Source organism: Micropterus salmoides, unplaced genomic scaffold (genome assembly GCF_014851395.1).
Source record: "Micropterus salmoides isolate LMB-PRFRI ecotype aquatic unplaced genomic scaffold, ASM1485139v1 Ms_hic_scaffold_6, whole genome shotgun sequence".
NCBI lineage: Eukaryota > Metazoa > Chordata > Actinopteri > Centrarchiformes > Centrarchidae > Micropterus > Micropterus salmoides.
Window position 1 is genome coordinate 29,306,549 of NW_024044348.1, and position 27,625 is coordinate 29,334,173.

Here is a 27,625-nt window from a genome sequence, read left to right on the forward strand (position 1 = left end):
TCAGTGGATTGTGCATTTGTGTCCCTTTGAGTGTTTATCTGATGTTCCCGTGTCCGTCATTTTTTTTTTTTGGTGCCCATCTGTTCCTGCCGTGTCCTTCAACAGCTGCAGAGTGCTAGCCGCCCACTCGCGCACACTCACACCTAAAAGCTCTCTGTCGCTCCAGAGTGTCAACAGGCCAGATTTCCACTCCAGCTTGACTATAGCCACGGCAAATAACACAGGCCTGCCATCAGATTGGTGCCAGCCATGTCCCTGTCTATTACTAATTCACCAAGTCTGTCATTCCCGCTCTCTTTCTCTCTCTCTCTCACGAGCCAGTAAAATCAGACCAATAACCTCCAACAAGTAACTGCCTGCAACAAAGACACAAGCCACAGTCTCAAGTTCCATCACGACTTCAGGCCAAATGGATACTTGACATATCAAATGACCCAGAGGGAAGTGTGTCTGTGTGCACAACAGCTGTGTGTGCCAAGATCTATGTATGTGTGCGCATATAAACAGAGCTCATGCGTGTGTGCTGCAGGCCCTGGGTAGCCAGCAGTGGGTATGAATTCTGCCCTGTCCTCCTCTGCAGTGGCCCAGACATGGATTAATGGTGTCATTAATCTTACCTTTAAAATGAATGACTTCAGCATCTCCAACCTGCGCCATAGTGGCTGCCCAGTGCCTCCCTCCCACCTGCATTCCAACCCCCTCTGCCCATTCAGCTGTAACGGATGGCTGGTGGGTCTGCCATCCCATCCATCCTTGGTTTGGCACAGCCTGGCACAGCAGGATATCAGAGATCAGAGTGAATGCTATGGCGACTACACACCACTTCCTCTCAGTGGTGCTGCTCCATCTGTGTGTGTGTGTGTGTGTGTGTGTGTGTGTGTGTGTGTGCGCGCACTCAGCTACTATGGTAGAAAATTCGCAAAGTATCCTGATCAGAGAGAGCAGGGCAAAGATAGGTCTGTCTATTTAAAGATTTTGTAAATCAAATGCTGGTAAAACAAAGGAAAACAAAAACCTGTGCAGACCAAATGCAGTGCTCTGTTGCTTGCAAACCAGTCATTATCCATGTGGAAGAACCAAATTTGGGTCCATGGCCATCTCTAGAAAAAGCATAAAAGTCTATGTAGCAGTTCTAATACTACTACTACTATAAGTGTTTTTCCACCCCAGAACTGCACTGTAGAAATGAAGCTGCTCAACAGTTTTGGCTCCACGAACCAGCTGTTACAAACTTTGGACTCATGTGATGCTAGGTTAATTAGAGCCTGATTATGTTTTGATAAAAAAAAATATATAAAAAATAAAACCTGACTAAATTAGTTTAGTAACTTTTAGGCCATATGTGACAAATGTTTGAATCATGCAATAATGCAGTTGTTGCTCTGATGTCAGTTGGCCTTTGCCAGTGCTCAGTGGAGATAGCTTTAAACAAAACTCTCAGCGCAAATCATAAGAAATAATAGAGGCTTTGCATGATTGTGCGCCTTTAAAAAAGTTCTAGGTTCCTTTAAGCTGTGTAATATTTTACAAAACGTAAAGAGCATATTTAATGCTGAGCTCTAACCAGCACTGTATGTGTCGATATCTAGTGGAAATGTCAGATACACTGACAACTGAGAAGTCTAAGCTACAGTGCTGGGCGGCATTCATCACTAAGTGAGGGGGAGGGAGGTTATCGGGCTAGAGCTAGAGCTATCTCATTTCATCAATAAGTCGTCAATCTTCCTGCTCTTCCCCTCTCCTCCCACCTACCACACCTTCCACTTTTCAGCTTTGCCAAATGACCCTCCACACCACAGAGGCCACTGGCCATTATCCAGTAGGCCAGAGACACATAGCCATAACCCTTTGGACTGTATGTCAGTGTCAAAATCAAGGAAACAAAAACCTATTTTTAAACCATCAGTTTAGCCAGGAAATGTTGCGCTAAGCTCATGTGCTGCTTTTCAGCACGATAGAGTTACACAGCTCAGTACAATATCATTCTTCTTGTTCTGGCCACCGAGCATCACATACACATTACAGCTCCGCTCTGTGGTGATGGCGCATGGATAAGACGCCTGCCTTTGGTGTGAGAGATCCAGGTTCAATCCACCATTGTGTCCCTGAGCAGGACACTTAACCCCTAGTTGAGGCGTGCGACCTTTGACATATATAGCAACTGTAAGTCGCTTTGGATAAAAGCATAAGCTAAATGAATAAATGTAATGTAAGTGGATATCGGTGTGACTTAGCACAACAATTCCACAAAGTCTCCACATGGTTCTTTCAGACGTCTTGACTGGTTTTCAGTTCCTCCGACATAAACAGTTAATGAGGTGAGATCTGCTGCTGAGTCACTGGTTACAACCAAGAACTGCGCTTATTTACAAGTCTGTGTGTGTCTGTTGTTCAAGAGAATTATTTAGCATACATATTGATCACAATTTTAAAGTTAAATTTCTTCTATGTTCTAGATCTGCTAGAGCTTTTTTCCTAATACTTGCTCCAGGCTCAACAGAAGGATTAGTGAAGAGAGCATATCTAATCTAAACAAGTTGAAGGGAGTCTATAAGCACAAGTTACTTGGAGAACACTTTCATTGTATCATGAAACTGATATCTTTAGTTTATTATATATCAAGCTTAGTTCATATCTGTTCCATATGCTGGGAACATTAAAATGTGTATCAGGCTACACCTGCCTGCTACAATGAACAGCATATAATGGAACATCATTGCACATGATAATAATTTGTTATAAATTATCATTTGGATTACAGAGTCTTTTAACAAACTAGCTTGATTAAACTGCACTTCCAAGTTCCAAGTTTTGGTTCACACTGGAGGGATCTCTTAACACTTCTGTTTTAGTTGGGGTTTTGTTTTTTCATAAATTTCTGTTCTAATTACACTGTGCATTTGGCACCAAGCCCCCCCCCCATCCCGCCCCCAAAAAAGACCACCTGACACCAGCTCTGGCACTGTGGAGCTTTGGTTTTGCATCACTCAGAACCACCCTGTCAGATCTGTGTGTAATAACTGTCAGTCATTTCTCATGGGATCATGTAGATGTGACAAGTGGGTAGCTCGCTTCTGACAAAACCTGGCAACCACTGAATGAAGCATAGAACATGTTTCCCTGTTTTCTGTTAAATAAGTGAACACCTTGAAACTAAAAAATACGAGTAACTAGTTGTGAACTTGAGGCAATTGTGAAAATCACCCGAAAACACATAAGCTAAAGTGTGAGGCTATAACTTGCGTAGCTGCCTTGATCATTTTGCAGCTCAAAGTAATAAATTATATTTTTATGGATGCTGTGAAATCAGCCACTGCATGTCCTTAGTTTTTACATTATAACAGAAACCACATAATCATCACGAGGTCCCTATTTTGTTTGTCTGTAGATCCCCAAATACCCTAAACAGTAGTTGTTGTGACGCGTGAGAGGAAGGAGGAGGCTAGTAATTATTCACTTCTCCGTCCAGTTTTTAGCTACTAGCCTTGCAGTCCTTGCTTATTTATAGCTGCCTATAATCAGCTAGGGTAATGCACAATTGTGTTGCTGAGGTAATTCTTGAGCAACCCTTCAAATACACCAAGGCAGATGTGACAGAGATGAGAGAGATAATTGCATGCTATACTGACAACATACTTAACCAAATTTCCCCATCTAATAGCAAAGACTTCCAGAATTCCTTAAAGAAATTCACCTTTGAGAAAGTGCTACTGACGGCTCCGGATATTCCTCAAGTTACAGCTCAGGGCAATAAAGGCAGGGTTACAGGCCAAGAAATGTGCAGCCACATGTACCTGCCATCGCCTGGGGTGAGTTTTCACTCGTGTGAGTGAGTGAGGAGGAGGAGGAGGTGGAAACCATGCCTCCATTCTCTTCTCTTAAATTGTCCCATAAAGTAACGCAGAGGTGCTATAATATGACTTTGTTCCCACTGTCACTGCCTCTAGGCCTCACTCTCTTTACTTTTCTGTTTTTGTCTCAGCCAGTCTCTCTTGCATTTCTATTTTCTACTCCCTTTGTTGCTACTTTCCCTTTCTCTGCCTTTATTCCCCCTTCGTCATCCCTCTTTCAGTCTCCCCACCCCTGAACATGTTCTCTCACCCACTCAGGCCTCTGCCAAACTGGTAATGGTCCTGGCATTTATACTGTGGAGCCAACAGGGGGCTTAGCGCCACACTATCATGATTAACTGAAATAATCAACTCCATTGCTAATGATTCATCTCCTTGGCACAGGATGGTATTCTTCACATCATTGGGAGTGCAGTGCAGGAGGTGCCAGTGCCTGAAGAAATTTCCCAGCACATTTCTCAGACAGAGGGAAAGAGAAATAGCAAACACCCATCTAGCGTGAGTCAACCATTATGGAAAACATCAAGGTTTTGCCCTCTGGGTATTCTGGCCCTGTTGCACAACTTTCCTGCCGTAAATGACTGAGCATGGACTGAAAGATGGGATGAGGACAAATTGAGGTTAGAAAATTTACCACTGGCGTAAAGTATTTCACACCGGAGGGGTTATTTCTGTCTGATCCCCCCCCCCCACACACACACACCTTAACACACACTTTTGGTGCAGTGGCGTGGCTGTGGCTTGAGGACTGGCAAGTGGACCGGACTGAAGTGTGTTTGTTCAGGAGAGCTCAATCATGCAAGCCTTTTGCACAACAGGCCTCCTCTGCACTGTGGGAAAACTCTCACGTTTGTCTGCCGGCCTGGCTGGCTGACTGGGGAGTATGACGAAGAGTGTGTGTTCATTGAGAAATGGCTTGACGCAGACTTTCCCGCAGTACTAGCCCGCCCCCTTGTACCTGTCAGTGTAACAAGTCTCAACAGTTGCAACAATGTGGGAACGGAGTCAAGTAGAGCAGATAAAGTAACATTGCAAAAGTTGATTCTGGACTTTCTTCCGACAGCTGCTCTTGTGATAAGGCGCTGCTGCTTGCATTGAGGTATGCATGGAATGGCCATGCTGACAGCTGAGGAGGTATGTGTGTGTGTCGCAGTGAACGTATCTTGGTGTGTTTATATGTTCGAAAGAGACAACGAGATATAGAAAGAAGGTTATATGAGTGTGAAATCTGTTGTGAACTTGCACACATTCAAAATACGTACACCCACATATAAGCTACACACATTCAATACAATAACTCAGCATGTCAGAACACCACCTGACAATGAGAAGAAAAACTTCCTCTCCCAGGCTCACTCACACACACATGCCAAACACACATTCAACAGACTTACATGGATACAAAGATAGCACATGCAATAGCCGATGCGTGTAGACATGACAAACATTCAAGGCACTCTGGAAATGTTGTAAAGACAGAGTGGCCGTGCACATGTCTTCAAATAACTGCAGGTGGTGCAGTAAGCCCCGGCCGGCAACCAGTGTGGAACAACTTATGGGGGAGGGGGGTGGGGTTGCTGGCTTTTCAGGTTAAGGAAGTCGTGACATGCCCCTCCAGCGGGCCCATAAATCTGCCGGCTCAGCCTCACTAAGGATGGCTCTTGGGAGAGACAGACATGGAGCACACACACGTACACAAGCATGAGTGCCAGCCAGTTCAGCTCACACACACACAAAGTCAAGTGCACATGCACGAGAGTGTGTGTGCCAACAAACACAAGCACTCAGACAGCAGTAGTGCACACTCCATTATGTAAACGGCTGTGGCACTTTTCGCCTTAGGCCTTGCATGCCACACCTCCCACAATGTGGTTGAGTACATCTGTTTGTGTGTGTAAAGTGTGAATGTTGTGTAATCAAGTGATTATAATTGTATCTTCAAAATAGCACTTCCGGTTGCGACAGACCTTAACTATACTGTACACTTAATAAACATGTGACCCTTTGTGATTTAATAATAAAGCAACGCGGTTAATTGGTCCCTTTGTGTGGGTGGGGCCTTAGGCTTGTTTTGGTTGGTTGGCTTTTAAATCCAAGTTTTAAGAATAAAAAACAATAGAGGAACTGCTACTTGGAATACCTAGCAGGTGTACTTGCACAAAGCAGTGTGCTTTGAAATTAACTTCCTTTCGTGAACAATAATGGTGTAGAGGATTAGTTGACTTGAAAGACTATTAGGAGCTTCTTATAGATTTTTAGACATTTCTATTCAAACTAATGCTCAATGAATGGAATCACACCAGCAAAAAAATAGAACATGCAGATATCCGATTGGCTGTTTATGGGCAGTGGCTTTTCTTGTGCAACAAGCTTTTTGTTTGCTCATCTCTATAGAAAATGAATTGCCTCGCTGTAACTTGTAGATCATATTGCTTGCAGTGAATACATGGTAAAGTATAATCAATCAGGTTGTTTACCTCCTGAGCCTGCAATGGCTTATCAAATGCTAAATACAAGGCAAAGGGGGAGTGTGAAAAAGCATTTTCTAATCAGTATAAGAGTACAGACTGACCTCATGCTTGTTGCTCACAATGACGTCAGAGTGATTGTACAAATTAAGCTAGGTTTGGAAATAAAACATTTGCATTCAAATGATTTCAAGAAACCTACAGCAGCAATAACATTTAAATTACATGTTCAGCTAATATCCTAACAACAATAATTTTACCTGTAGTTCATTTGTTAGCGTTTTACTGGGTGGTTTTTACTGGGAATAACCTTCTGCCAGAGAGGAAGTGATTTGTCTCAAGTTATGTGTCTTGAAAAACAGAATTTGCTGAAAAGCACTGACAACTGCAGATTTTGTAACTAAAAAGGCAAGTCTTTATAGAGGCTCAAAACCATACACGCTTTATCACTGCGACTCCCTAACTGCAACAAGCAATATTCACACAGTTTTCTCTGGATAATTGTGATACGTACCTCATGTAAATTAGATTGTTAGAGAGACTTTTCAATCCATGGAATCATTTATGGAACAGCTTAGTCACACTATTGCTTTAGGGCTTACCTACTCTACTGTCACCCTCTAATCTCTGCTAAAGGCAGTGCAAAACCACAAGTGATTACTCAGCAATAAAGATACTACTCGGAGGTGCCCAGTTCCAAGAGGTTATTACATGCAAGTGCTTCTGCATGTGTCAGAAAACATGGAAATATGAACTACAAAGAGGGCTTTCCCAAGCTAATAAGCAAGATTGATATCAAGGTCTCTTATGCAGGAAATTATAAATATCAGCAGATACTGATAACTAAAATACCGTGATTGTTCGAAAGATTTAATAAAAAAAACTTAAGTGGCACGACAACAACGTATGCGTGTGTCTGTTGTGACAGCAGTAAATCTTGTGCTGAAACCTGAAACCTAAAGATCGTCTGTGAAGACAAACTACAAAACTCCAGTCTGATTTATTTCCAGTCTACTTCTTAGAATTAAGTTGGAAGCCCTTTTTATAAGAAGTTACACACCTTTGAGTTTTACAAGTTGAGACAGTTAAAGTCCGTTTTATGAGGAGGTAGACGAACCGTTTTAAAGATGATATAATTGTGGCTGGTGGTAAATTAAAAACTTGCTCTGACAGCCATTAATAGAAAAGTTTCTGTTGTGTTGGCATGTTTGGGGTTTTGTGTCCATCTGCGCCCATCTGTGAAAGCAAGTGATGAGAAGAGAAGAAGGCTTTTAGAGCTACGGCTTTCTACAGTCAACAGTCTGAGAGGAGCTAAAGAAAAATCAAGTATTGTTAACAGTGCAGGTTGTCATTGAAAAAATAAAACGTGCCTTGCCTGGAGAGTGAAAGAGATGACAAAGAGCAATAGTGACAGAATGAGAGAGAGATGCAAGCCTCTAGCTTCACATGAGCAGTTTGGTTCAGTGCTGCAGCCCATGCAGTGGTTCCTCCCTTCTTTTTAGCCAGCTAAATTCTGAGTGTGCAGTTCTGCCTGACCAATTTGCTGTCAGTATGAGAGATGCAGCAATTACTCTATATCCATAGTCAGTATACTGATGTATTGGTGCACGCGTGGTGCTGTGAGGAAAGAGCAGCACCTGACCCTCATTACATCATTGAAGTACCCTCGGCCAAGGCGCTTAACCCCCTACTGCATCAGTGGGGCCGAACTGGGCAGCATCCAAGTGTGAATGTGCATAATTGTGTGAATTTGGAGCAAGGTGTTGTTGAAAAAGAGCATTCATGCTGGGTGTTTTAATCCTAGATACATAAATGTTGAAGGAAATCAGCAACACTACCTGCTATTGCTACACTCCTAACATACCAGTGACACATAAAATGTGGGTTTTTGGTGCAGTTATCAAATATTATACCCTGAATCATTATTATATCTATAAACATGATTAATATTACATTCTAACCCATAGTTATCAATATGGCCGGTCAGAGTTACTTCTGTCAGACATTTGATGAAATTTTTCTATAGACATTTGACATGCAGTTGAATATATCAAATATTACTCCTCCTCAAATCATGGCATACCTCTGTGCCTGCATGTTTGATTTAATTGCATTATTTAATGCTAGTGAAACCACTCGTCCATGGCAAAAAATCTATGGATCATAATGAATATTAAAAGGATGACAGTAGAGCCAAAGAAATCCACTATAACAGCTATATTTAAAACAGCACTCTGCCAGCTCAGTCAAAACAGCAGAAAAGAAGAAAAAAGACAATCAATAGATATGATGGATAAAAGCAGGCAGCCTGAAAACAATACCAACACAGTCGTTTGTTGTAGTTGTTTCTGGTTGCATATGTCTTGTCTCTGAAACCTGAAGATTTCATCAGATTAAACAGACAATTGCTGCCAGCGTAGTTTAGTTTGTCAATACAGCCAAATGAAAAACTGTATCGAGTTGAATAAAAAAAAGCACACAAAAAACTGGAATGAGTTCAAGTTTCAAGTGATACCACAAAATGCCATGCTCAGATCTCTCCACCTGAGAGAGGCGATAAATCTTGAGTTTTCGTACTCAGCTGAGGCAATGACTGGACCAGAGGTCAAACCAGTAAGACAGATGAAAACAAGAGATCGTCTGGAGGCCCATTAAAAGAAAATTGCAGAGAAGGGACTGAGACATGTTCTGCCTTTGTGGGAGCAATGGGAGCGAGTGTGTATGTGCGTTTATGTGAGTACAGTGTGCGCGGGAGGGTGAGAGCTACCGATATATTGTAGATGATATATGACTGTATCAGTATATCAAAGCTTAAATATTGATGTCTTGTATTCATCCATGTTCCAGAAACATCCATTTGAGGCCTGACAGTCATACAAAATTGTTTTTGCAACATTCCTTTCTTAGGTACTATGGTCTGTTTAGAAGAGGAAACCAGCTGCTACATGTTAAGTTTTGTCCAGATTTTGCATAATGTCTCTTCTCTTTCTGCACATTCTTTGTCCTTTGTCATTGCTGTGCTCCCTTAGCCACGGAATGAATGTGCACTGTGACAAAGCTGTGTGGAGAATGTGGTTCAACTGAATTCTTATGTTAGCACATAGCTATTGTCTCAAAAAAAAAGCCTTCCTGGAAATCCCAGCAAGTGGCCGTCTCCATATGCACAAAGTTCAACGGAATAAAAAAAACCCACTTCTCTCTTTATTGGTCTTATACCTCTGAGCTGTGTTTTTAAATCACTTATGGGCTTGTATGATTTCTGGGGGTAAGGTCACTGCGTTTTTAAAATTTCTTGAAATCTTTCATGACACACAGGTCATTTTTGCTCTGCTGTGCCAGTCATGTAAAGCGGCATTATGCCGATTGAGCCTCTTCATTAACTTCCAGGTTGGAAGCATATGGCCCAAGCACCCTGCATACTAATTAATACTCCCCCTGGACATGACTCCATACAATATGAAGTCATAGCAAAGACAAAAATCATTTACTTGTCACTTAACCTGCAATTACTGAAGGTCTGAAGATGTATGTAAGGTGGCTGGGAGACACAAAAATGAAAACCGATTCAAAGTTTGATCTACCTGCCATCATCTTCTGGGCCTCATATGGCTCCATGTAGCCATCATTCTCAGTTGTCACTTTTTCCACACAGGTCTGAGTGCCACCAGCCTGCTCAGCATCGAAAGGGTCCGCATAGTCTTCAAGGATAATGAGCTGCAGAAGAAAAGAAAAAAAAAACAAGGAAAGGTGAGATGGAGGGAGGGAGAAAAGTGAAATAGCAAGAGGGGAATTCATTTTGCCGCTCTGCTGAACACTACAACATGGGTTCGGTGTCAGGAGAGCTGTTTGACAGATACTGCTGTGGCCCAGGACAGGACCAAGTGATATCCACCGAGGCAGGCCGGGAGATAAAAGGAGAAACACATAAATAACATCCCACCTCTGTATGCTTCAGCACACCACCACAATGTCTCAGGTTTTAGCCTTACAGCACGCTCACTGCTACTGCTGGTCTGCCTAATTATACGATAGCCCAGTGACAGGCCTACATTTCAAAAGTAGAGGAAAGAAGACCACAACTGCTCAACTTTCTTAAGAGAAACAATTTGGCAGATTTATAGAGAGCTGGCAGTGAGCCACGGCTAATTGCAGTCTTGCTCTTTTGCTGAGCATTTTTTGCAGTAGATGGCAATTAGGTGGACGTCCAGAGACCCAGAAATACAGCTCAAACCTTTAGGGAGCAGAGTAGCAGTCCGCGTCTATGGTGCCTTGGGGGGATAGTTGTTTTCTTGAAATGTTTGCTTCATCTACCAGGACACCACTTTAAAAGTAAAGATCTTTCCTTTAAAGGAAAATAAACTCCCATCTGAGCCACCTGACCTCTTGGACACTGCATCCACTGAGTGGTGACTGCAGGAGTACGGGCCAGCTGTTAGAAAATTTCTCTGTTGAGACTCCTGACAGTCTAGTCCTGCCAATCAGTGGGTAGATGAGAAGGGCACCGCATGTTCTGTAACTTGGCAACATTTTATAAAAGGGTTTCAAACAAATAAGGAAACGCTTATGCATACACCTAAGCGAGCATGTAAACACGTACATGACTGGCACTACACCCTATGAGTCATGTGTAACAGGAAGGGATTTGGTCTCATTATAAACAAGCTCATCACTCATCTGGTGGATGAGGCTTGGGCGGGGCAGACTGGAGGTGGACCAAGCCTCATGCCCGCCGTACGGTGCCTCCACCTAGCCAGCTTTCCTGAGAGCGACCGCTGTCCATCTTTGCCACAGAGGGAGCACACTTCCCAGAAGCTAACACCATAATGCAGGCCACCCATGAGAGCGCCACACACACACACACACACACACACACACACACACACACACACACACACACACACACACACACACACACACACACACACACACACCCCTGCCAAGCATCAGGAAAGCAAGTAAGAAGAGAGAGTTTGAAGGGTTCAGCTGGGAAAACACCAACAAAATGTCCGTGTTAAATGTTAGAAAGTTTACTAGGGATAATTTGTAAGCCGCTTAGAGACAAGGAAATGCTGGCAGCTATATTCCTGCACAGATCATCTCCACTATACATGGATTAGGAAATAATAGCAAAGGAAGTAAGTACCACGGATGTGTTTCACAGCAGCTACTGTGTGTTAAATCCGCCTTCTTCAATATTCCCTCTCCATCTGTTTTGGGGAAAATAACTAGGACCTTTTTTTTTCTGCCACAGCATAATTATGGGTTCCTCGAATGTTTTGCTTCTGTGAATTCAAGCAGGGGTAAAAATCCAATACAAACATTGTCCTGGTTTGTTTTTGTGAAGCATAAATATACATATTTCCCTCACAAGTTGAATTCAAATTCAGCCGTTCAAATAAGCAACATCTATGCGCCCCCAGAGACCCTAAAACTCTCTGCAAATCATCATTACAGCCACAGTGTCATTACCATCTCGCACCTTGTTGCGTAGAAACTCAGCCATCAGTAATCATAGCGAGTGCCAAACCCACCTCAGATACAGTCACTGCAAACACAGCCCAAAGAGTAAGTAACCCTCACAAAAGCAAAACAAAACATATGAATCATCTAAATGGGAGGCCTAAATGAGGCCAGTGCCCATTTGACTGCGGTCCACATACTGTAGCAAAGTGGCTCGAGGTTTGAGACCAAAGCCCACAAATGTGACAGAACACTCCAAACGCTGTATCTTACACTCTCAGAGGCAGCTTGAGATGACAGAAGTAGTTTACATATTCCCCCAGAGTGAGGTTTTAGCAGAGCTCACACCTTAAACGTCTACCACCTTACTCACCTTACCACTCATGTCATGCATCTTCATGAGCCAAAGAATGTTTGGGCATGTTTCAGGAAGCAACGGCTCAATCACTTATTGAGTTATGTGTGGAGCCACTCCAAAACACATGACATCATCTTTTTGCCTTTCCTGTTGACATAATGTAGCACAGATAAAGGGCGGGGTATGTGATGAAAAAATCTGATAGCATCAGACAGAGTGATGTCTTGGGATGAAATGCAATCAGGGATAAAAACCAAAGCTTGGATTCAAGACTCAAACACTACGCTTTGCTTGGCCTTTAGTTTAGGCCTGATATCCAACAGGCTTCCTGCCCATAAGTGGTTAATGTTTATGGCTTGGAAATTCTGGTTTGGTAATGTCTAAAGTAGAATGGTACGAGAGGGCAGAGAACACTTCACTTAAACTCCAATGTTTCACTATCCCAAACAATCAAAATCAGGCTAAATCAAAGTCTAACAGGCGGTTGCTCTGAAAGCAAAACAGGAATCGGCAATCAGTCACAAGTGGCTCTTGGTTTAACATTCTGCAGAGGCTGAAGGGCTTTTGGACAATACATAATTTTTACTTCAAAATACTCTGTTGTGAAAGTAACTAATTAAATATCTAAAACAAGGATTTCTCACTTCAAACGCTGTCTGATTTAAGGAATACATCTACAGCCGTTGTACACTGTGGACATCTTGACTCTGGCCCCCATGTCCAAACATACTTAAAGCTTTGTGTTTAAAACATTTTGAAAGTTTGTCATCAAACAGCTAACTCTATAAAAAAAAAAAAATAGAATCAGATTTAACAGGCATGTGTATATTTAGCTCCGAGCTGGGCAGTAAAAGCTCTTTTCAGCACCCAGCTCATGTTCTTATTCCAATCAGTAAGGAAAGTATAGTTTTCTTTTCCCAACAAAAGCAGAGGTAAGCTGATGACAAACCAGTTCCCAGTATGATTTCTTTTTGATTGAAAATTAAACAAAAAGTTAGTCATAGAATGAAGTGGTCTCTTGCGGTTCCACTTCCATTTTGAATGTGTTACTCAACATTATTGCAGTAGTGTAGATGACTAACAGCAGTTTGTTTGTGTAGGAAGTACCTTTTTATCAAGGGGGATTTCAGATCTGCATGGTCATTATCAGCTTCACCCTGTGTGTCATATTTATACCTTTACAACCCAGTAATTTGTATATCTACAGCATTCTACTGTCACCCAATAGCAGACAACTATGTTATTAATTCCTACGCAGATCCATCCTGGGCATCCGGGGATTTGAACCATCGACAATTTAGATCATCATACTGTCTCCGTAAGGCGCCATCACCCAGCTGCTGCAGCCTCACTCATGTTTGGGTGGAGGAGGAGGTTAATATTTCCAAATTGTTCCAATGTGTCCTTCCTGTCCCACTGCACTAATGACGATTCAACAGCAGGAGGAGCATGGGGTTGTGAGGAGAGGGGTGCAAGAGAGCGGCGGCGGAGCCTGGGGACACACCATCTGCCTTGTGGCATGCCAGGGTGTGTCAGGACTGCAGCCAAGCCACACTTGTCATGAAAGCAAAATCAGCAAAAGACTGCACTGCCTCAATACATCAGGTCTGTGCCAAGCTGCGCTGCAAGCCTATATGAATCTCACAAATCCACCTCACAGGCTTAGTCCATGTCCCTGTGCTAGCTGGGTCCTTTACTGGTCTGCAGCATAGGGAGAGAACTCACTTAATTACTTTCATTCCACAGCTCAGATCCCAGGTTGGGCATGTCTTACACCTGCCAGAGCTCTGGCAACTCACAATGGCGAGAGCAACAGACTTCTTGAAATGCATTGCGGCTGTCAGGCAATGAAGCCGACTTTAAATCAGGAGACTATAACAGGCACCTGCCACTTTGGCTCAATGTTCGACAATGCTAGAGGTTGTAGGATTACAATTCGATTGGGCCCCTTTCTTCCATTAGAAGTGAGAAAAAGTGGGCTGCAATTCTCCTGTTGCACTCTTAATAATGGAGAGAGAGTGGGTTCGGCTGGCTCATCAGCTAATCAGCAGATAAGGAATAAAAATTTCATTGGTTGAAATTTGAGCACGGCTGGAAATTTGGTTATAATAATTAGAAAATAGGCTGCAACATTTCTCTTTGTCCGCATTCTGAGCAAGCTACATGTCCAGTGTTGGCATTTAGAACCATAAACAACCATAAGCAAATGTAATATACCGCAGGTTGATGATTTCACCAGGCGATAACCAGATAAACACGTTTAGACATACATGAAAATAAAGACTAGTCTCACTCCTGCTGAGTGAGTGCAGACAGGAATATGATATTAATGTCATGGCTGGTCCAGGAAGGATTGAATGCTTCAAGGTTGAAGCCCCTCTGAGACTGCCATAGCAGTGAGCAGGCTGTAGAATGACGGGGAAAAAAAGAAAAAAAGAAAGGACGACTGACGTGTGTGATTTATGTCTCACGCCATGAGGGATTTCAGCCACTGATAACCTAATACAACTCAGTGCTTAGCAGCTCAATTGCATTAAGGCATTTCAGAAGGCTTTTTTTTGCTGGCATTGCTCTTTTGTTCTTCAGTGTAACAAAAAAAGACAACCTGCCATGATTATGAGGACAGAAAGCCACTTTAAAGAGAGGAAAAGAGGGGAGAGAAGACAAACGTATGCATGCATAACGTATGTTTACCCTTGTTGGATGGAAACTGTTTAAAATGTTCATGTAAAAGTCAAACTCAGCAAGCTGAGCCTTATTGCAGTGCCTCTGCAGATAGCTCCTCCACCTTATCTTTGTTGTAAACACAGGACAAATGCTGTGTCATCCTAAGATAACTTGGCCACAATTTTCTAGTAAGAATATAATGGCGAGAAACAATCCCTCAAGGCAATTTATTTAAGCTAAAATGATCACAATATATCTGTTGATATAATGCAGTTACTACCAGTAAGATACTTTCATGTTTCTAAGAAGCGTGCGCAAATCTGGTTACAATTCATTGAAGGCCTCTTGTGAAGACTGAGCCCTGCTGGATTCTATATCTCCCAAACAGATTATGCAGATGGAAAAAATGGCTACGGCTCAAAAGGAGAGACAGTGCAGGAGTGCATTTCCCACCATAAAGACCTGACATAAATGACACTTTATTGAAATGTTTCCAAAGAAACGCGGTTGCTGCTTGAGCTTCCGCCTCTTTATGAGCTTGGAAGAGTGATGTACCTGCTACTTAGGAGTCTGCAGAGGTAGCTAATCAAATTATTATATTTGCTATAAAGACACCTTTTCACAATCAGTCACAACGAGCTTCTGCAGTCCATGCACCAAAGAAGAGCACTTCACAAGAGATAAACATTTATTTCCAGGTATTTTCATTTGCTATGCTTTTAATCTAATTGGAGAATTATTCAAGAGCAGCGATACAATGTTGTGTACTCACAGACAACAAGATATAAGCCTGCCCACTCATCTTCAGAACATATTTTACCTGATGATTGATTGCAAAACAGACATAAGCCAATGAAAAACACCCCTTCTATATTCTTTTCCAACCATTCGGCCTCATATTCTTGACTATAACAGCAACCATTAGCAGGCTCAGGATTTATAGAGTCTACAGTATGGGCAACATATACTTTACTATTTATGTTTTGAGGATTAGATTTAGCATTCCCCTATGCACATCAATGTGCCCAGCCATCAGTTTCACATGTGTATACCTCAGCGACATCTGTGCTGTTCAAAGAACCGCTCACTTCTGGCTGCCAACTCATTTATCCCCTCCCCCACCAACTTCAAGATTCAGACCACATTAAATGTTGGTTCTACAGATCTCTGCACTCTTACTACCCATGTGGGGCGGCTTTTGCACGTCAGCGGGGGTGAAACTGGTTCTTTTGGCAGAACTGATTTAGCCTGTTGTTGATCATGGTTTGCACGGGAATGCTTCCAGATGCAGCAGCACTAATACCATGCACCACACTTCAGTGTGGGGGGGGGGAATCAGCAATACATAAAATAGTGGAGTCAGAACAACATGAAATGCAAAGAGCTTTTACAGCACCTAGAGTCCAGTATACTGTGGGTCATTCAGTTCTCTTATTAGTCATAATCCATTGTAGATATGCACACATACATAGAAAGCACGCATGCACACAAGTGCACACACAGGAAAAGGAGTGGACTAGGCTTCAATCAATGCTCAAGGAGGATGTATAGTGTTCATTAACAGCGCTCATTCAAATCAGACATTCCAAAGACATTTAGTCTGTACATAAATTAACACTCATGAGGTTCCAGGCAATCACAATGAACTCTTAGGAATGTCCCTTAAGAGTTAAAAAAAAAAAATCCTTAGACCATCAGGAAGTTACAGATAGGATTGTCTTCTGTCATTTAAACTCGTCTTCATTACTGTGAAACTTCTTATAAAACTTAAACATCAAATATCTGTCTCTTATAGTAACCAATGAGTTCTTCATATCAGTGCAAATAAACACCTACAATATTAAATCATTTCATTCAGCAGAATTTACAGCATATTTTATGTGACCATTGCTCAACAGTAATAATTGGTAGGCTGCTATTGGCAACCATTTTGAGATATCGGCGACCAGTTCTTGGTCTTTGGTTGCCCTCAGTGGAAACCATTTTTTAACATATAAAAAGTAGGGAAAGCAAACAGTATTTGTAATATTGCTGTTACAGTCAGAACCGGAACCACACAACATTGCACGTGTGTTTGTGCACATGAGCTGCTAAATCATCTACCTGCCACCTGTACCATCAATACGCTGTCAGGCTATAACGTAAGTAGCTGTGTGTAAACGTCATCAGAATCACTCAAGCAAACAGGCTAAACTGCACTTGGAGAATAAAAAATAGATGCCCCACTCATCTATTCCTTTCTCTACTTGAACAAATCACCTAGTCACTTTCACAATTTTAAGTAGCTAAATGTGTAACCTTACTATCCAATAAATTCATACTCTGGCTGCCCTCATCTCCTGATAAATGACAGCATCTTTAGCACCCAGGGCGGTGAAGCACAAAAAGCAGCTAAACCGGTCCCCTAAGGACCTCCTTCATTGAAACACACTCCACACAGCCACTTAAGGCCTCTAGTGGAGAAAGGAGAAGAGGCAGAGTTTTGCATACTATGAAGGTGCTCTTAGTATGCGACAGATATTCAAGATTAAGTACTTGACAACACGCTTGACAAAATCCAATTTCCTTCCTCTGCCCCCATCCCTCTGTGATAGATTTATTGGCAGTGTTTCTGCTACATACACTGGAATATTGGAATTTTATAAAATATGATAGTCCCGTGGCCATGTGAATGAGCGATTTGACCTCAACATGGCCTACACCAATTTCTCTCATTAATACAGTTACAATTATAATGGAAACACTGATTTGTTGTTTGTTTGCTTTATTTGAGAATGAGGCAGCATGCTGAAAAGGGGAATAATAAAGTTGTGTGCCCATCAAACACAAAAGGATGCTGACACATACTGTAGACATGCAATTCTGTCCCATGTGACGCTGCTGCCACAACTCAGGCAAAAACACCATTGTTAATCATGGCTCCTATGAGATAAAAACTGACACAATTAGGAAAGTAGGGCTTCATGAAACAACATGAGGAGATCCACTGGGATGGAGGCTTTGATTTCGGGAGAGTGATTTATAGAGCAGGGAGAAAAACAAACCGCAGTCAGGCTGTAAACAAAGCTACAGATTTTGATGTGAGGGCGTCTTGATTAAGGCTGGAAGCTCTGTAGCCTCAGATAGCCTCTCTGTGGTGAGGATGCACTGAGGTCCCTGCACGTCACCTACACTGACAATAGAGCGAGCGCGCAGGGTGGAGTCCCATAACGCAGCCATTTCTGTGTGGCTTCCCACCTCTCTAGGCAGGCTATATTAGGAGGGGTGAGGAACAATCCCCAGTCTGTTGCCACAAAGAGCCCTCAGTGGAGCACGCAACAGCTATGTGCCGTCACCATTTGTCACCATTTCCGACATCTAGATTGCTCATGTCGAAACAGCCGAGAACATTAACCCTGGTTATATTTCAGCAAGCAAGCAGAAGCCAGAATACACAGCCTACACAGAGGGGCGAGCGCAGACATGTCAAGTTAAAAAGGGAATGTCACCAAGTTGTAAACACTTCCTGTCAGGAAGGGAGCACTTCCTTAATCCTGGAGCAAGCAAGCCATTCCTTATTTTCCACCAAACAACTATAGATTGTGGCTTTCTTTCTCTACCCATGTTCCTATCCCATTAACAGTCAATTTTAAATGTAGAAAAACAATAAAACATGAACTTTTGTGGATGAATCACAGTTCAGAGTGACATTACAACAGGCTCTGAAATATTTGGCAGACTCATTAGTCATTCAGAGTTTTCAATGAAATGAAAAGAAGGAATGTCAGCTTCCTGGTGGGCACTGAGATCGCAGGGCAGCTGTGTATGCAAGACGGAAGTCTGGCTGCCTCCTGCAGCGTGACACAAAAACAACAGCATGTACTCACACGCAGGAGATAAAAAGGCAAATCAAATCTCTATGATCTCTACAGTATACTGTATTTTGATGCAAAAATAACCAGCTTTGGTTAGAGATGAAATTTGCATAGTTTTTACAAAGGGAGGGCAGAGCTACTGATTTTGCAAAAACAGTGCAAAAAAGTCAATGTGTCATGCAGATTCTCCCTTTGTGCTTCGGATGGCATGCAAGCTTTAGGGCTCAATTTGTTTCCTTTTAGTCGGAGTGTGACGATCTGCCTGCCCACCAGGACTCCGTCCTTTCTAGACTCAGCTACACACACTGTCATTAAACAAAACAGAGCCATGTGTCTACAACTCCCAAGCGACCAGAGCTGCAGCACTAGACTGCAGGCTAATTGTGACCTGGTGGAATCATGTGACTGATGTTCGGGTGCAAAGCTAGAAAAAGCAAATCGAGCAACAAACACAAGAGGCTCCGTGGGACTCTTTAAACTGGAAAGAAGGCTCCCAGATGGAGGGGAAGAGGAAAATAAGCAAACAACGGTTAAAGGCCATAATTTTCAAGACCTATAACTTTCAATCACATGTGGCGGGATGGTTTTATATAAAACCTGCCCATGACTAGTTATTACACTTAGTGATGCTGGATTACAGTGCTGTCATGTAAATGTAATAAGGATTTGTGGATTCACCAAAATGATATCTTGATGAAAAGCCGAACCTTTCGGTGCTCAATTGAATAACCATTACATTACAGTTTCCAGTGTATCTTCAGCTATAGGGTGACTTCATTCTGCCCGATAGAGGCGGGGCTTAAACATCTACACTCAGTGCTTTTTCCTTCCTTTCCAAGTGGCCTTCCAGGATTCTTGTCCAGGTCACAGGAATCCATTATAGTGCTCTTTTGTCATGGACAGTAAAGCATAAAAAAAGACAGTGAGTATAAAATATGTTTGGCATGAAATGAACAATTTGTTGTGTTCAGGGCAGTGGGTTATTAAAACGGAATATCTTGTAGTCCTGAACTTGCCAGGGTGAAATTCTGTAGATGCTCAAAATAGTTCAGGAAATACACGGCATTCTTTGACACCTCAGTCATCCGCGGCACTTCATGCCTACTATCTAGACTTTACTGTCATGAGTCAGAGTAGCCATAGCATCACACTGTCTTAGCTATTTTCTGCCATTTATTATAATCAAAATAAGTATCTACTTACTTAAAAGATGTGAGTCACAATCTGCCCACCACTGACGGTAACAAATTTGTCACTACTGAGGATGATTAAGAAAAACAACAGCTGCACAATCCAAGACATGCGACAACACAGCTTTCACACCAAGCTGTTCATTATTTCAACCAGGGTCTCACTTTGTCACAGCAGCGGAAAATTACTTAAAATCATTACTGTTAAGGCTATAATATTATTCCCATAATATATTCACTCAGACTGGAGGTCCAGATGTGTAAACTAGTCTTAATTTAAAACGATCTGATCTGAATATGACATTATGTCCAAAACTATGACTTAGCCAGAGCACAAATAAACAAGTTTGTGTAACTGTAGAGCAACAAGGGCACATCCTGCACCACTCCGATATCCAGTCAGGCCTGCTATCAACCTCACCAGTCTCCGTCTGATACGAAAAGGTAGGGAACTGCACTTAAAAGGGGTGCTATAACAAAACATGATGGGCTCTGATGTTTTCATCCATTTTCTGGCTCCCTGAAGAAAACCACTCTCACAGACCCAGGTGATATTGACATCTGTGCTTGACATTTCTCCTATCACTGGCAGCGATGAGAGGGTGAAAGGCCGGTGGGATGCATCTATAAAACTCCACTGATGTCTGGAGTGCTGGGGTGAAAGGCCAAGCGAAGATATTCAGGTTGTGGGGAAATGAAGCAGAGTCGAGTTCAGCCACGCTCTACAGACACTGTAATCTGCAGGCCAGTCAAACAAGCCTGGTCTGCCCACGCTAGGAGACTGTGGCTCGTAAGGTGTGTCTGGTGAGGACATAATTCCGCTCTTTCACATACTGCAGCGCATCATCTCAAGTTCAGTATGATCACTACACATGCAAATGGACTTAAAATTATGCAAAGGACAAAAGGAAGGACGCCAACATCTATTCTGTGGCAGCCTGTATTGAAGCATCACTGAATGTGTTTGGACTGGCATTTATAGAATTTGACAGCATTTTTGCTACTAAATACAATGTCTAACCTTTACCACACATGTCTCGTCTGACTATTGTCAGTGTGTTAAAGCTGAAATCAAAAACCCAGAATTATCATTTTAACCTGCATGTTGCAGTTTGGTATAACAGAATAGACAGCACATTTGTTGTGGTTGGAGATCCTCACCATACTCTGCTACATAGGAATGTTGATCAGCTTAAGCGGGTCACTCCTGCCCTGTCTTCTTTACTTCACTAATATTGTATTCACAATCATATTAACTTGTCATCGCATTTGCTATAGTCTGACGTGTGGAAATGTTACAGAGTACAGCTTTCACAAGGTATAAACCTACTTGATTTCAAATATGTTTATTTTAAATCACAAACTTTCAAAAGATGTTTTCAATATTTTTCTATATTTTTTTTAGCTACATTTAAAATGTAATCTGAGGTAAACAAGCCAAGCAGCGGATGTCAACTTGAAACATTCATCTTCAGCATACTCAACAGGGCAAACAACAATTCAACATAAAGAAAGGATAACCGTCATCAACAGGGAACATGTGTGAATAAATGGGCTGAACCTCTTTAAAATAAAAAAGGCACTGCTGCTCTCCAGCAGAACATTTTTGAAAGAGCACACAAGTATATTAGAAAGACTCACGAGAGCAAACACCTCCGTTCTTACCTGCGGTAGTGGTGACAAATTAAAAATGGCAGAAAATCTGTTCAAGCAGAAAAGGGCAGGGCCTATATGATGGATTTCCTCTCCCCCCCAGGACTCACAGGTAAATTAGAATAGAAATTGCCCCATGGTGATTCTATCCACACCAAAACCTAATCAGTTCTTCTTTGACCTATAAGGTCTAACTTTCTACATAGTTTCACTAAAAGCTGTTGACTAATTTTGAGATATCCTGCTCAATCCATATGCCTCCGTTGGCTGCACAATAACTGTCTGGGTTTGTGATCCAACTGCAGGGTTCTATAGATAGATAAGATCGTAGAAATCAAAGAGTCAAAGGGACCCCGAGCCATGAAGGGAGCCAAAGTTAGATTGGAACAGCAGTTTCCCAGGTGCACAGACAGATACTGATGCTGACGGGGCTGCGCTTCACAGGGATGCCGCAGCCTGTCAGCTCTGCGCACTGCTTTTGTTTACACATTTTCCGAGTAGAGCCCGTCATCACTTTCGCACGTCCTTGAGAGAAGTTGGGTTAGTGCTGAGTAGAGCGATGAGCTGGGAGATGAGGTCTTTAATTAGCACCAAGGCAGGATGATAATTGATCATCTCCCTCAACTCACTCTACCATGAAGGGCTTGGCATCATTAAAAACAAAACGCATCACAATGCCTTGAAAACTCATAACCGCAAGTAACAAACTGCAGGAAAATAAAGCTTTAAATGAAGAGTGCAACTCCAAATGTAGACAAAAATCCTTTGATCAAACTGACGCCTCTTAGATGATGATTGGCACAAAAAGCAACACCGAAGTGGAACACTGAGATGAAATAGGATACCTATGAAAACACAGCAGATCCATTATATTTTGCAGAACAACTATACAGTATATCATTGCATATTAAAACTTCTTTTTTCCCCATGGCAGCCTGGTGAATAGAAATGGACTGGAGAAAATTCACTTGATGCTGCTATTGGCATTTCAGGCATTAGGCAAGCAGTGATATAATTAGCATTCATGAGTCAAGTAATTAAAACATCAATGTAACTGAGCAGTGCTGTTAAGACCCTTGTGTGCTCTTTGCTCAGTCTCCTGCTATCAGTGTTTAGTCTGTGCAGTTACAAAGACGACCAGGTTCCTGTGAAGCTACTGACATTTACAATCACAGTGACGGCGATGTATGTGTGAGTGTGTGTCTACGTGTGAGCTAGAGAAATACACTTTTTTTCTTTTTTAATCACTGTCCAGATGTCTATCTTAGCTTGGGGGGGGGGGCTGAGAAAAGTAGCCATACAACTGTTTCAACACGAAGCATCCCCAAACAAGAACACACATTGTGAACACAGTACACTTTCAACCTTTCAACACTAGCCTGGAGGGAGAGTGCGTGAAACAAACTGCAAACAGTGTGTCCTCCCACAGAGACAGTTGAAACAAGTGTCTATATAATGAGACCATCCTACACTTCTAAAACCGTCACCTGGAGAGCTCCTCTAACAAGGATTTACAAACAATTATCATGGCCAGCCACAGTCTAAGAGAGAAAATCCTTAGCTTCCAAACAAACTGTAATGCTCACAAACGTTTGAACACAAAGCCTCACAACACAACAAGCAACAGTGTGGCTACGGAGGAGCATGGTGACTTATTTGAAGGTTGTTTTTTTCTGCAAATCATTCATCCACTATTTAGAAAATTCTATATACCAAAACAAATGTAAGAAAGACTGCAAGGCGACATGTTTTTATGAAGGTATTCCTGCTGCAAGCTTCCCTTTCCTCCTGAGGGTGACAGTAAGCCATGCAGCGAAAGCACTCACTCAATGTTAAACCGACAAACTCTTACAAAACCAAATGAAAGTTTCCTGATTATTATGATGGATTATACAGCACAGACAATTTCAAAGTCTGTGCATGTTTTTAATACCCTATTCTAAGATAGATGGCAACAAACTCTAAAGGTGGCAAAACAGCCCCAGATATCTCCAGTTTGTTGAAGTGTGAACCACCATGGACAGTGTGAAGAGGAGGTACAATGTGGGGGGAAAAAAGAATTACCTATTTTCCATCACACTTCCCTTTCCACAACATTTTTATTTAACCTTCAGCACCTGACAAGAAACCTTTAAACCCTTCTTTCTGCATACTGCTTTCACCCACCAGCTGTCAGTACTGACTTAGCTTGTCCATAACATCATTCATATTGGTAGGTGTGAGGTATTTAAACCATACTACACAATCATTTGCCTGCCTGTTAAAGCCATATGTGCACATGAAGAAGGAAAGAGGAGGGGGCAGAAGCAACTGTATTCCTGATGGGGGAGATCCAAATAAGCCTCAATTAACACTAGACAGCTATAATCCATTTAATCAGCTTGAACAGCTGCGGTGGCTGGGTGAGAATTGTAAATTTTGGTTTCCTGCATGTTTTTCAGATAACACACGGCTGTATGATTATCGAACCTGCAAACGGAGTTCGTGAGGAAGCTGGAAAACAGTGGCTGACTGTTTAGGAAAAACAAATCTTGGCACAGAAGATAGTTTTATGAGCTACACACAGCTCCCGATCTTTGCGTTGAAGGCATTTGGGAAATTCTGGTGACAGTAACAGTTGTGTTTTGAGGGCCGGGGGGGAAAAAACGCAGTCCTTCCTTCACGGACCACTCCTGTGACAGGTCAGCCACACTGTGGAATACAAAGAAAAGTGTTGAATAACTGTGAACTCGCCACACGTCACAAGACGGGGGTGAAAGAAGACACAAGAGGAGGGGGAAGTAACGAGAAGGTGAAATCGAGATGACCACAGACATTTTCGGAACGTGAACAGAGGAGGAAACAGTGGTGCACAGTGTGTATTTTCACAGGGCCGTGCATTCTCCTCTGTACAAGAGCTATGCAGACACTGAAACATTCCTCAGCGGGATGACACTCATCGTGAGGTATGCCCTTAACCTCGCTGACACTGAATATCTCCAGTTTCTCCAAATGAATTCCTGAGAAGCCTGATATGACAGCGTGCTCCAAGGCAAAGCCTGCATGCATACTGCCTGGCTGTCTCCACATTCACTTTGTGCTGATGAGTGTGTGAACAGCTCCCAGCATTAGCCACAACCTCAAAAGGTAAGGGGGAAAAGGCACAAGGGTTTTGCAGTCTTATTCAGAGAACTGTGCCAAGAGAGGCTCAAATTAGAGTCATATATTCATAAACCCATAACAATCTTTACAAGTAGTTTAATCACCCCCACCCCCAAGGCAGCAGGCATCACAACAGAACGAACTTTCACTAAATTGATCAGTCTAGTTATAAAAGATTAGATTAAAGTTCATTTAGAGGCACAAGTCTGGATCACATTGTTGCCTGGGGAATAAGCGGGACATAGAGATGGGCACAGCAGGAGCACGTTTCAGCCTGTAGAGTTTGCCAGCAGTTTTAGCATCAAGTTCACCCTCACAAAGTAGGCTCAGCAAGAGATCGCAGTTTTCAGTATTAAAAATGCAAAATCTGCTCCGGTAATGAGCTGCGTGTCGTCGACACAGTGCGCAGACTGCTCCCTCCGCAGCACTCCCTGTAGTGCAGGTTAGTTATTAGACAGAGGTGGATGTCGCAACTCATGTGGACAGCCTTGCGATAACAAGTTCTGCCAGTTGTAACGATTCATTTCTTACGGGGAAAAGGGAAACGCACCCTGCTTCATAAAGAAGACAGTGTTTGATATTAGCTTTAAAAAAAAGATGTGAAAGCACAATTCTGTGATTTGATATTGAGAAAGCATTCCTCAAAAGACAAATGTTTAGCAGCTTCAGTAACCACTTTTTGTTTCTTCAGGGTGGTAATTTGAACATTCCGCCTATAGACACAGCTATAAATAGAGTCGTTGCTCTGTACTTCACCACAGACTAACTTAATGTCCGGACTAAACTTCACCCACCTTCTCCTTGTTGTCGTGGTCCGAGGGAGGTGAAGTGGGAGATTTAACGCTCCCCACAGCAACAGCTTGGGTGACTGTGACACCGCCGCCTGGAGCTGGGCTGCCCTTTTCGATTGTTTCCACCTTGATAAGTCGGTGTTTTGGTGACACATACTTGATATCCGGCGACACCACATTGTTCAAGCTCGAGGCAAATGGGACATTTCCACCGGGAGTGTATGGATCCTCGAAGTCCAGCTCTTTTTGGAGTTTGTAAGCAGCGAGGATGTCCGGCTGAGCGGGACTGGGGAAGGTGGCCCCGGAGCTTGTTTGTTGGTAGCCAGGCGCCCCGGGCACACCGGTGTGACAGTGTCTGTAGTCCGGTTTCGGGGGCGCCGGAGGGGGTGCTTTGGTAGTTTTGAATCCTAGGTGCTCCTTGAACCACTTGGCCATGCTGCCAGTGCATCGCTCTCAAGTCAATGAATGTAGTTCAGTTGCACCTTTCCTGCCAGCGGAGCCCGAGTCTGTTCGTCAAAGTGGGATCCTCGGGTCACCCGCGGCCAGCCGAACGGTGTCGGAGCGTGTCGCCAGGCTCGTGCGACCCCGTCGGTCCGGAGAGGAGTGCGCGAGCAAGGGGGAGCTCGGCCACAGGCACTTTCTGAGCTGCCCTGCCGCAACTCTGACACTCACCGCTCGGCTGCTCACCACGTCAGGTTTCCAGACTACGCAACATGGGAGCGCTTGTGCAAGAGGAACACACGCCCCCCACAACCTGCCCTCCCTACCTGAGAACATTCACTGCCACCTACCGGCCCTCTGAAACTCCGCTGGCTGTTGACTATAGTCCATACCAAAAACCACTGCATGAAGGCGTCTGTAGTTTAAAAAAAACGCTGATGTGCCTCTCTTGTCTCAGGGATCCCCGGATGTGGACGTTTGGGGTGGTATGCAGAATATCTGGGCTGCCTGTAGTGGAAGAATAAAATGATACAAGTTTTGTTAATGCTCTTAAATTTCATAGAACATAGGTCTGATTAAAATTATTGGATTAATTTAAAAGAAATGTATTTCCATTCCTCTCCAGTGTGAAGTCTACATTTCCAGAATATTTGACTTTGACAATGTAAAACTGTTTTATATTTTTTTAAAAGCCCTACAGGTAAATATTTTTCCACCAATAGGACTCAAGGGTAAAGTGTCCTGCGCTCATTCTGTGATCTCATGTCCAGATGGCCATTGCAGACTATTTTAATTGCAAATTGCATTGCCAATGACCAGTGGAGAGGGATGCTGCAGTATACTAACACTGGGCACTGTTCTAGCTAAGTTCATTAAACCAATCCATGAGTAGGGGAGGTGAATTGTTCAAAGCAACAATACAAGCAAACATTTCTCTCTAAGGTGTCTTTCGATCTCTTTGACACAGAAGGTCAGAGGTTCACATGCTAAAGTCTAATTGCCTTTGCCATCACAGGACAGAGTTAAAAATCCCATCTCCCCTCCCAGACACTCCAGCAACAGTCTGCATTAACAGGAGTCATGGCTGCAGTGCAGCGGGTTTTTATGAAGCAATATTTCTTTTTTAATAACACCACACACACAGCCTTGAGCAAGTCACAGTGTACAGATCAGAGTTTAACCCTGGCAGGCCCCTGGGAGAGACAACTCCATGCTCTAGAGATCAAAACAAAATCTATTATTTCTGTCCTGAAATCCTGCCATCGCTGCACTTTGGGCTTGTAGAGGGAAATTTGACCAGTGCAATTTCCCTGCACTTTATAGGAATAATTTCACCCCACAGCCAAGGCATTAATCTGTTTAGCTATTGCATTATACATAAAAGCTTTAAAAGAAAAAAACAAGCAAAATGGATTCAGACGATGCAGTTCTGTTTAGCAATTCTGGAAAATACTATCTATCAGAACAAAAACAGACAGGCCTATTCTAGTTCACACATTACATGGTATATTTTAGGGTTGTAATATATATACTATAGGTGTGCCCTCAGTGCTGCATTTACACATACACAGGATGTGATATAAATATTGCCGTTGCTGCAGGTTAAGAGCCTGTCTCATGCTGTAGGTATTAAAGGATCTGCGGTGGTGAGGAGCAGGTGTGTCATTCAGGTTACAGAGCCATCATAGATCTTTTATTGCATTGCTACAATTACATTCGGCAATTTCCTCCAGCTGCCATCACTGACACCC

At 42.8% G+C, this 27,625-nt stretch overlaps 1 protein-coding gene across 5 annotated transcripts in view; it reads right to left on the reverse strand.

Moving 5' to 3' along the window:
- LOC119890016 (SH2 domain-containing adapter protein F-like) overlaps positions 1-26,194 on the reverse strand; it is a 96,889-nt gene extending 70,695 nt beyond the window's left edge. For 3 of the 5 annotated variants that reach the window (XM_038701010.1, XM_038701009.1, XM_038701008.1), the window contains exons 1-2: positions 25,437-26,194; positions 9,901-10,033 (exon numbers count right to left, since the gene is read on the reverse strand). In XM_038701010.1, the coding sequence (XP_038556938.1) occupies positions 9,901-10,033; positions 25,437-25,868 (565 nt within the window). In that variant the 5' untranslated portion in view covers positions 25,869-26,194. The remainder of the gene's footprint in view (positions 1-9,900; positions 10,034-25,436) is intronic. The other 2 variants (XM_038701012.1, XM_038701011.1) reach the window with 1 other exon arrangement.
- Between the last annotated feature and the right edge of the window lie 1,431 nt (positions 26,195-27,625).